At 59.8% G+C, this 10987-nt stretch overlaps 2 protein-coding genes across 3 annotated transcripts; both read right to left on the bottom strand.

The window, feature by feature from the left end:
* Window positions 1-1384: 1384 nt before the first annotated feature.
* Window positions 1385-5501, bottom strand: FANCE (FA complementation group E). 2 transcript variants are annotated; one of them, XM_068173540.1, is made up of 11 exons: window positions 5239-5501; window positions 4392-5004; window positions 4258-4302; window positions 3262-3321; window positions 3038-3181; window positions 2839-2962; window positions 2236-2311; window positions 2060-2126; window positions 1839-1964; window positions 1637-1731; window positions 1385-1475 (listed from the first exon to the last, which is right to left on the bottom strand). In XM_068173540.1, exons 1-11 carry the CDS (start codon window positions 5460-5462, stop codon window positions 1472-1474), a joined length of 1578 nt encoding a protein of 525 aa, XP_068029641.1. In that variant the 5' UTR covers window positions 5463-5501; the 3' UTR covers window positions 1385-1471. The 2 variants fall into 2 exon arrangements, with proteins under 2 accessions (XP_068029641.1, XP_068029642.1); XM_068173541.1 differs by lacking the exon at window positions 4258-4302.
* A 1581-nt stretch (window positions 5502-7082) lies between these two features.
* Window positions 7083-9739, bottom strand: LOC137462601 (probable E3 ubiquitin-protein ligase makorin-1). The gene is made up of 8 exons (XM_068173142.1): window positions 9557-9739; window positions 8942-9061; window positions 8555-8841; window positions 8251-8342; window positions 7918-8138; window positions 7558-7668; window positions 7353-7476; window positions 7083-7279 (listed from the first exon to the last, which is right to left on the bottom strand). Exons 1-8 carry the CDS (start codon window positions 9625-9627, stop codon window positions 7124-7126), a joined length of 1182 nt encoding a protein of 393 aa, XP_068029243.1. The 5' UTR covers window positions 9628-9739; the 3' UTR covers window positions 7083-7123.
* Between the last annotated feature and the right edge of the window lie 1248 nt (window positions 9740-10987).

Below are 10987 nucleotides of genomic sequence, written 5' to 3' on the forward strand. Positions count from 1 at the left end.
AGAAGGCTCTTGCCACAAGCCAGTGGTCATCTCCATGTGACCAACAGCCACAGCCAGACAGAGCATGGGGGACAATGACACCGAGGTCACTTGGTAGAAGCTCTGCAGGGAAACTGCAAAGATCGGAGCCTGCTACCTAATAAAGCCAGAAGAGCAGGCTTAGACCTTGATGATCATGGCACAATTTCTATTTATGTCGCATTTTGGGCAGCCCTACAATAGCTCCACTTTACTCAGCCACTAACTCACTGGAATGCAAACACATCAACAATCTGGCTCCCTGGAGGTTTCTATCCCCCAGCTAATGCGGACTTTGAAGCCTCATCAGTCCACTGTCACCTAAAATAGCTTAAGGGATTCTTATATAAAGAAATCTGGCTCTCAGCCTTAGGAGTGTCATCTAATGCTTCAGAGTTTCCTTCCTCTGGCTGGGATCTAAACATTGAGCAAACCTGGAGCAAACACATCACACCTGCACGTTATAATTCTCCTTCTCCCTTTGTAGATGTTTATGGATTTTTAAATAGCTCCTGAAGTATGCAATGCTTCAAAACCTCCACTGAAACCCTAGCTCTACCTGCCTGAGTCTCCACTCTGTCACAACCTTTTCTTCCCAGCTCTCAGACCAGGAGGTGCCTAGATGAGGTTTCCAGTGGGTACTTTCAAGAATACAGGATAGAACTTTGAGCAGAGTCATGCCACACAAGCACTTTCTATCAGGGCAGTGAGTAGGGTCATCATCACCAGAAATGTGTAACACACAGCACGGCCCCTCACGGGCCAGGCAAACAGGAAAGAAAGGTGGATTTAAAGCAGAACACTCAAATTTCCCAGCTAAATTCAGCTGGAATTCAGTTAAATCCCACTCTCCTGCACCCAGAGATTTGTAAATCCCAGCAGATCAGATACACAAACAGCAGCCCAGCCTGCACCACTCTGAAACTGGCTTGGCTGGAGGAACGTGGACGTGCACGGAGCTCGTGCCTTGGAATGAGCTGAGGTAAAATCAAGATAGTGAACTAAATCCAGAATTATCAACTTCATGCAGCCTCAAATCAATGTCTGTCCTGGTTGAGTGATGGGTTTTGGGCAGTAAGAACTGGAAGTTCTCCATGGGCTGTGTCCTGCCTGGCCCCCACAGCCCTGCCCCCAGCACAGGAGGGCCAGGTCACCTTGCAGAGTGTGGCAGGCCCGAGGGAGAACACACACAGAAACGCCTGGAAACACATGAATTGTTCAAACAAAACCCCTCCGAGCCCCAGGAGTGTGGGGGGCTGGGATGGCCCTGCCCAGCAGGAGCCCCCTCAGACCAGGTGCATCCAGGAGGCGCTGGGCACGCTGTGGGGAACAGACCCCACTCACAGGGTCCCACCCCACCAGGGAGCACCCAGTGAGGAGGGGCTGTGGCTGCTGCTGCGCAATGAGTGTCCCCCATGCAAGGAAGCTGCCCCCTCAGGATTCCTTTTGGCGGTCACCTGAGGAAAGACAAAAATCAAGAAGAGGAAAGCCACTGCCATGCCCACCACTGCACAGCTCTGGCACAGCAGGCGTGGCGCCTTCTGGTTCCCCACCCTGGGGCAGCCCAGGGTGCAGAACCTGCCATCCCCCATGACAGGGACCCCTGTCCCCACCTCACCTGGCCCCTTCCAGCACCGCCTGCAGCGATTTCTTCAGTGCTGCAGTGCTGCGCTCCAGGACAGCAGCCAGACTGCTCCGGTGAGCTGGGCTGACCTGGGGTGGAGGCAGCACCAGCTCAGGGCCCTGCCCTGCCAGGAGCTCACCTGGGACCTCTGGGCCGGGCCCCAGGAGCTGCAGGAGCTGAGCCTGGCCGGGCTCACCTGGCTCTGATACACCGTGAGCACGGCCGTCACCAGCTTGGCGAAGGCGAGCGACGTGGCGAAGGCTGGGGCCTGCTGGCACAGGGTCAGGACCAGGAGATCCAAGAGCTCGGGGGGCAGCACCTCCTGGAAAAGACCCAGGAGCAGGCAGGAGAGTGGGTCCTTGCTCCAGCACTGCTGGAGTCATCAAGGAAACCCATGGGACAAGGTGGGCTCCTCACCTGCCGCCCCAGCACGGCCTGCAGAACTGGCAGGAGTTTCTCTGACAAAGGCACCTCCAGGACTTGGCTGGAAGGACAGTGAACAGGAAAGGTGCTGCTCCGTGGCCTTGCTGGTGCTCCCAGATGGCTGGAGCCAGCTGGACCCATCCAGGTAGACCCATCCTGTGACCCCTCACCTCAGCACCAGCTGCACAGAGTGTGGCTCCAGGCACTCCTCCACGAGCTCACACATCAGCTTGGTCTGCTCAGCACCTGCAAGGGCAAAGCAGCAGGGGAGAGCCTCCAGAGGCTGCCAAATCCATGGGGATGTGCTCTTCACAAGAGTGTGTCCCAGTCAGGACAGGCAGAAACTATGGAGTGCCCCCTTCCACTGCTCAGGATAGTTCTGCTTCCTTTGCCCAGCTGCAGCAAAGGTTTGAACAGCACCAGTCTCTGGAAAAAGGGGATGCCACTGTGGCAGGGGTTCACCCTGTCCTCACAGCAGCACTGACCTGAGCATTAGGAGCTGCCAGGAGCCCCACAGTCATGGAGGTATGGGGACTGTCCTTTGGGAAAAAGTAAGCCAGAAGCCAGCCTAGCCAGCCCTCCCACTCCATCTCGGGCATCTGTAAACCCATCTCCCATCCCAACCCCCAGGTGTTCACCTGCCCTGAAAAAACCAGCCCCAGGCCTCCATGGTTCCTAACACATGACAAATGCCACCTAGGGAACAGCACTCTGCAGCTGGGGCCCCTCTGCAGCTCCCAGAAGCAGCCACACCTCCCACCAGCCCAGCACACCTTCCCCTGGCCCCTGCAGCACCGCAGCCACCAGCACGCGGCAGAAGGGATGGGAATACTTGGAGCAAAACGAAGTCAGGGCAGCCATGAGGTGTCGGGAAGGCGGCTGGGTGAGGGACAGGACCTGGGGACAGAAAAGGCAGGAGGTGGGGACAGTGGAGAGGGGAACGGGGAGCAGGAAAGCTGCCCTGGCACGTACTCGCCTGAGGAAGAGCTGCTCTGCCAGGATGGCTGCGCTGCTGTAGCTGAGGTCAGGGCTCAGAGCCAGCAGCCAGCTGCAGAAACGCACCAGGAAGGGCTCCGGGCACGTGGAGAGCTGGAGGAAGGAGCACAGCCCCTCGAGCTGGGGGTGGCAGAGGGGATGGGACATTAGGGACAGCAGCAGGCCCCTGCAGCAGCTGCAGCAGGGATGCTGGGGCTCACCTGGCTGGGGGAGCAGCTGTTCAGGATGCTCAGCTTGGGGGGCGTGCGCAGCTCGGAGTGCTGGAGAGAAACACTGTCCTGAGTAAAGCACCAAATAAACCAAACCACGAAACACAATAGCACCAAATAACCCAACCCACGAAACACAGCACCAAATAAACCAACCCACGAAACACAGCACCAAATAAACCAACCCACAGAATGCAGCACCAAATAACCCAACCCACGAAACACAGCACCAAATAAACCAACCCACGAAACACAGCACCAAATAAACCAACCCACGAAACACAGCACCAAATAAACCAACTCACAGAATGCAGCACCAAATAACCCAACCCAGGAAATGCAGCACCAAATAAACCAACCCACGAAACACAGCACCAAATAAATCAACCCACAAAACACAGCACCAAATAAACCAACCCATGAAATGCAGCACCAAATAACCCAACCCATGAAATGCAGCACCAAATAACCCAACCCATGAAATGCAGCACCAAATAAACCAACTCATGAAATGCAGCACCAAATAACCCAACCCACGAAACACAGCACCAAATAAACCAACTCACAGAATGCAGCACCAAATAACCCAACCCAGGAAATGCAGCACCAAATAACCCAACCCATGAAATGCAGCACCAAATAACCCAACCCATGAAATGCAGCACCAAATAACCCAACCCATGAAATGCAGCACCAAATAAACCAACTCACAAAATGCAGCACCAAATAACCCAACCCACGAAATGCAGCTCCAGGGCTTCTCCCTTCCCCCCATGTCTGTCAGCACTGGGCCCACAGGCAGCCCCTCACACCTGCAAGGTGCAGGCAGGTGTTGGTATCCCAAGCCCAGAGGAGGTACCAACAGGGCTTTTTATCCCCATCCAGCTGGCTCTGTCAAATCCACCTCCTTTTCCACCCCTCCTGAGGCCCTGGCACGAGCCTGTTTAGAGCATCAGCTCCAGGACAGAGACAGAAGCAACCACTTACACTGGACTCCTGCAGCAGCAGCATTTTCAGCCCCTGTCCATGCATCTGGAAAATGAGGGAAATGAGATGAAGGAATGGGAATCAGGCTGTAAAGGCTCACTGGCTGGAAGGGGACAGCAAACCCTACACAGTACCTGGACAAAGGACTGGACCTCCGCTGCCAGCTCTGTCTGGGAAATCTTCCTGAGCTCCCCAGCTGCATCCTGCTGGGAGCTGTCCTGAGCAGCCTTATCTGTGCTCTGAGCAGATATGTCCCCTGAAGGCTCCTCAGGCACCTCCTCTTCCACCCCTGCCACATCTCCACATTCCTGGGGCCCCAGGGGCTCAAATGCCACCTCCTCCAGCAACAACCTCTTCCCCTCTCTCTCCTTGTCCAACTCCAGGCTCTCCTCCGACACTTTCTTATGCTTCCCACCTTGAGGCACAGAGTCAGGCTGCTTGCTGAAGCACCAGTTCATTTTCCTTTGCCCCTCTGGTTTCTTCTGGGCAATTTTCTGGCACAGGCCCCTAAGCTGCTGCTGGCACGCAGAAGACAGGGCGGTGGGACATGGGGAGCCCTCCTCTGCCCTCAGTCCCCGCCGGAGCAGATCCCCCAGCGTCTGCACCCAGGGATCCACATGGGAATCTTGCTCCAAGGCCTGGAGCAGCCGGTCAAGGCAGTCCCGTGGCACTGCATCCTGCACCACAAGGAGCAGGGAGAAGAGGTTTCTCTGGCACAAAACGGGCAGCAGCAGCAGCCGTGGCTTGCTGGAAAAGGAGAGGTGACTGGTCAGAGCAAATTCCTCTGTCCTGAACCCAATCTGTCCCATCGAGCAGAGTCCCACAGCAGACACAAGCTGGGACACCAGTGGGTCACTGCTATGATCTCAGCTTCATGTATGGTCCAGCGCACCAGGGGAAGCAGATGTGCTCTCCCAAATTGCATACCCGACACCCAAAACTCCTGCAAAACACCCGGTTTTAGAAACTTATCCAACTCACACAGCCAGGCTGTCCTTTGGCCCCTCCAGCCAGGGCTCCTCGGCGCACAGGGCTGCGGTGAGAGCCTGCCAGGGGAACGCCTGCCCCGGTCCCTGGTGGGGCTGGCCCCGCTGCAGCACCCGCAGCGCGGCCATCGCCCCGGCGGGCCCGGAGGACAGAGCGTGCAGCAGGAGGCGGCACGGCCGGGGGCAGGTCTGCAGCCAGGGCGGGCACCGGGGCTCCATCGCTGTGGAGGGGGCTGCACAGCCGCCTGTGAGACACGGGGACACCGGACACGGTCACACACACGGGGGACAGCCGGACACGGGGCACAGCCGGACACGGAGCACACACGGGGGACAGCTGGACACGGTCACACACACGGGGGACAGCCGGACAAGGGACACAGCCGGACACGGATGACACGCAAAGGGAAGAACCGCACACGGGTCACATCCGGACGCGGTCACACCGGCGAGAACCGGACACGGGTCCCACTCGGGAGGCACGGGACGATCACGACCTGCCTGGCCGTGCTCGGCGCCGGCCCCGGCATCAACCTGGGCGGCTGCTTTTACCCGCCCTCCCCACCCGAGGATGCGGGAGCATCGCCGCGGCCGCAGCCGGGCGGGAGCACCGGGAGTCCCTCCGTGCCCTCCAACACCGCTCCGCCGGCAGCCCCCGCATCCCCAGCTCAGCGCCGCTGCCCTCCCGGGGGGCGCTGCTGGTGGGGCTCCCCCCGTCCCGCTGGGGCCCCCCAAGCACTGCCCCGGTCAGCGCCGTGCCCCAGGCACCGCCGCCCGCCCCCGGGCCAGTCCCGGGCACACTCGCGGCTGTCCCCGCACGCTCACTCGGGGCTGTCCCCGCACGCTCACTCGCGGCTGTCCCCGCACGCTCACTCGCCGCTGTCCCGGCTGTCCCCGCACGCTCACTCGGGGCTGTCCCCGCTGTCCCCGCACGCTCACTCGCCGCTGTCCCCGCTGTCCCCGCTGTCCCCGCACGCTCACTCGCCGCTGTCCCCGCTGTCCCCGCTGTCCCCGCACGCTCACTCGCCGCTGTCCCCGCACACTCATTCGGGGCTGTCCCCGCTGTCCCCGCACGCTCACTCGGGGCTGTCCCCGCTGTCCCCGCACACTCACTCGGGGCTGTCCCCGCTGTCCCCGCACGCTCACTCGGGGCTGTCCCGGCTGTCCCCGCACGCTCACTCGCCGCTGTCCCCGCTGTCCCCGCACACTCACTCGGGGCTGTCCCCGCACACTCACTCGGGGCTGTCCCCGCACACTCACTCGGGGCTGTCCCCGCTGTCCCCGCACGCTCATTCGGGGCCGTCCCGCGTCCCCGCCCGCTGCCCCAAGGCGCCGCTTCCGGCCCCGCCCCCGGGAAACGCAAATCGACCGCGCGGCAAACGAGCTCATGATGCAAAAATCCCTTAAATTCCAACCCAAACACCGCCTCCCCCCCCGCGAGGGTGGATCCCCCAGCCCGCAGATCACAGGCAACAGGAAGCGTAGCGTTACACAACCAGTTTTATTTCGTTATTCCCGGATTTGGCTAAAATGAGTTTAAAACAGTGCCCCCCTGCTGCCCGGCCCGGCCCGTGGATGTCAGACCCCCCCCGCCCCGCCGCTGGCTCCCAGCACCCAGCCCACCCCACCCGTGGGTCTCCCACGGGCGCAGAGTGGGCACCACGGCAAGAGCGGTGGGGCTCTGCCCTGAGTCTCCCCCGGTGCACCCATAAATGCCAGACAGACTGCTTCCCCATCCCACCCCATCCCTGCAACACCTCCACGGCAGGAGCCATCCCCAAACAACGGCAGGAGTCAGAGCAGACATTTCAGACACTTCTGCCTCCCAGGGACGTGTTCAGGCCACCACCAGCACCCAGGCCCAGCGTGGCCCCCACGACTCAGTCGGAATCGCTGAAGTCAATGAGAAGCATCTCGTGGCCATAACTGGAGTGGGGAAATTCTGTCTCCAGCATGGCCAGGGTAAGAGCCCACTCGAGCGTGCAGAGCTCCTCATCCTCCTCGTCAGAGCTATCCGAGGAAGAAGGGATGAACACCTGGAGCAGAGGAGGGAGGATGAGCCACACTCCCGGCGCCCAGCCCAGCCCCGGGATGTGCCCCCCCACTTACAGCGGGCATCCTCAGCTGCTGCTGTCTGTGCCGCCGCAGCCAGTTGGCAGGCAGCTCATGCAGGTAGATGCACTCTGATCTGAAAGGGCAGTGGCCACGGAGGAAGAATTTGCACCTGATTTTCCTGTGGGATTCCAAGCATAGTTGTGAGTGTAGCTCCCAGAGCAGCACAGCCCTGCCACCCGCAGCAGTGCCACGCACTCACCCTGTCCGTGCCTTGAAGGCTCTGATGAGCTTCTCCTTCTCACCCACATCTGAGATCCAGTATTTGTGGGGGATGTAGTAATTGGAGGTGATCCGGCACTCTGGGCAGGCCCTGGATGAGGGTGACGGGTGCAGTTGGGTGTCCCAAGAAGGGAGCAGGGAGCATGGGCTCAGCACCCACACGGGGCGGTTCTGCTGCCCCGGCCTCACCCAGCACCCCCATACCCATCACCGCTCCGAAGCGCCTGTTCCCAAAGGAAAGTCACGCCAATCCCAAAGCCATGCCACCAGAACAGAGGAAGCATTTCAGGGCACAGAAGGGGGAAGGGTGACCACCCTGCCACGTCCCCATCCCACTCACTTTATGACGGCGCTCTGGAAGTTCCGGCTGCGCCGCCACTTGCGGATGCACCCCACGCAGTACGCGTGGCTGCAGTTCGGGAGGATCCCGAAGAGCCGCTCCTCTGGCAGTGGCTTCTCATACACCCTGTCCATGCAGATGCCACACACTACAGCCTCACTCTGGGCTCTCAGCGCTGCGGTGGTGACCAGGGCTGCCGCAGCACCTGGCTCTGCAGGGACCTGCAAGCAGAGCAGCACAGCATGGTAACCCCCTGGTTCTGTCCCTGCCCTGGCCTCGGGGAACACCACAGGGTGACAGGGAACACCCGGCCACAGGAGACCCCAAACCTACCTTTGCAGGGTCAGTCCATGTTGCCGTCTCCAAAACTGCCTCCTTGGGATCAGAGGAGTCTGGATCCAGTGCTGGCCCTTGTGGCTGGAAGCCTGCAGGAGGAGAGTTCTTAGAGGGGAGAAGCTCAGTGAGCTGGGTGGGCTGCTCAGAGCATGCAGCTTCAGCAGTGACAGTCCCCACACTGGAGAGCTCTCCACAGCCCAGCTTGACCCAGGCTTGGTCATAGGCAGAAACATGCACAGGCAACTTCACCATAACCACCCCAGTGTCACCCCACTGGTCCCCTGGGCAGCCTAGCACCTACCTGAGGCACTCCGAGCTTTTGTGGGGACAAACTCTCCACTGATGGCCCCACGGGGGATGTTACCAAGTGCTGGGATGTTCTTCTTGTCTTTCTCTTCCACTTCTACCTCTACTTTGGGGAACTTGAAGGCCACACACGTCATGCTGCGGGCCGTGGCGCGCTGGGCTCCCCCCTGGTCCCGGTCCATGGCTGTGGGCTCAGTGCCAGGTTCCTGGCCCCAGTGGCAGCGAGGCATCAGACCATATTGGGTCCCTACTGGTGCTGGCTGCTGCTGGATGTGCTGGTAGCTGGAGGAGCCCAGGGACAGAGGCAGAGGGGTCCCATCAGTTCAGCATGACTCCTTCTGGGCTGCCAGCCCATCCTCATGGCATCACAGCCCTTCCTTACCTGCACTGCTCTCCATAACGGCAAAACCCACGCTGGAAGTACCTGCAAATCCGGGCTGATTCCCTGTCATGTGAGAAGCGGCAGCTCTGGCCCCACCGACAGGATCCACGGGCAAAATTCCTGTTAGCCAGGGGAGCCGTGTGGATGGAGTCAGACCCTGCTCCAGCCCTGCCCTAGCTTCCCCCGGGTACCAGCTTTGTTTGGGTGGGGACGTATTTTGGAAGCCCCCCCCGGCTGGTGTCTGGGCTCGGGAGCCCTTGGCAAAGGCAGAGCCGGGGGGATCCAGGGTCCTCCCAGCCCCATCCAGCCTAATCTCCTGCTAATTGCCAAGCAAAGGAAGCCCAGGAGTGGGACTGTCTGGGGGCTCTCCTGGGGGAGCGGCGGTACCGAGGGCTGGGGCAGGGAGAAGGGCAGGAGCCTTGGCTTGGGGCTGGCAGGAAGGGGGGCCTGGCTGGAGTGCTGCCGCCGACACCCAGCTCCGGAGGGGGGATGGGGAAATGGGGAGGGTGGATCAAGGCCATCCCGAACCGCTCCCTACCCCCACAGCGAGGGGCCCCATCTCCAGCCTATCTCCCCCAAAAGCTGCTCCCAACCACCCCATCCTCAAGCCTTTACCTGCACAGGGGTCTCAGAGAGCTTGCCTCGGCCCTTAACGGCCCAGATGCCATCACCGAGCCTACCTCCATCTCTTCCCCAGCAGCGAAGAGGGCTGGGCCACCTCCCAGGGCTATTTATGGCCTCAGCGAGTCCCAGGTCCGGCTGGGATAATTCTCCCCTAGTAGCCGGGGACACGTGTTTGGGGCGGAGGACAGCCCGGGCTGGCTGATAGCAGCCGGCTGCTGAGCACTGTTTACACTGAGTCAAGGACTTTGCAGCGAGGAGCCTTGCACGGGGGCACCCCTCCGGCGCGCATCGCTAAATTCTGTATATTCTAATTCTTTTACCATTACTACTCCCCCTTCCTTCTCAGTCCTACTAAGCTGTCTTTAACTCAGCCTGTGGATTTCCCTTCTTCCTCAGTTCTTTCCCCCATCACACTGGGAGCGGCTGGATAATGTAATGCTGCCTGTTGGGGTAACCACACTGGGTCCCCAGCCAGGTCCCCTGGGACCCCTGCCCAGCAGCACCAGGGCTCCATGTGCCCCCAGCTGCACGGGAGAGGCAGGGAGCCGTGCTTCCCCCAGAGCACTCAAGCCGGGCACAGGGGAGCCTGGCTGATCTTCAGCTTCTCCTTGCAAATTCTCAGGTGTTTCACCACAGCCAAGGACAGCCCAGGCGCCAGCACATGAGTGCCCTCATTGTTCCCCTCCTCGCGGTGTTTTCGGCTCGTTTCCAGCTCCACCCGCAGCACTTGGGGCAGGAAGCATCCAGCTGAGGCTGGGATCCTGCTCCGCACTGGCTCTTTCTGCGGGTTTAGGTTTGCAGGTAAGAAAACCACAGCAGGTACGAGATCTGGGAATTACAGAAACGCAGGAATCATGGCAAATCCCTGGAAATCACAGCGAATCCCATCGCCTCTGCTGGAAATCCTCCCATGGACAGCTGCCCCCAGGTGCTGAGAGAAAGCCCACAAAGACAGGCTGGACGCTAAAAGGTTCTTAAATATTTAGTTCAGATTTATTTAAAGTCAAGTCAGTTTGTGGACACTATTTATATTATTAAAAACACTTGGAGGTTTGTACTTCTAGCAAAAATATACATTTCAGTTTGAGGGTTGTTATACTGTCGAGGAAGGAAGAGCAAAAAGTTTCCCAGGTGATGGGCACGAGTCCTGCATTGCGACCGAGGTGGGGACACCACCGGGATTTTGGGAAGGACAAATCCCCGGGCTCTAACCAGCACACGCATGTCTCCAGTGCCTTCCCCCAGAGGGCTTCAAAGTGCTTCAGAAACGGTAATCCCCCAACACCCCTGCGAGGTAGGGAGGGGAGGGCTGGGCAGGGAAACTGAGGCACGGCAAACTGAGGAGTGTGGCAGCAGGGGGAGGTTTGCGACCGACCAGCCCTGTGATGGGGAGGGAAAGCCCAGTGCTCTTCCCCTTTGGGT

The sequence above is a fragment of the Anomalospiza imberbis genome, chromosome 26, assembly GCF_031753505.1.
Source record: "Anomalospiza imberbis isolate Cuckoo-Finch-1a 21T00152 chromosome 26, ASM3175350v1, whole genome shotgun sequence".
Classification (NCBI taxonomy): Eukaryota; Metazoa; Chordata; class Aves; order Passeriformes; family Viduidae; genus Anomalospiza; species Anomalospiza imberbis.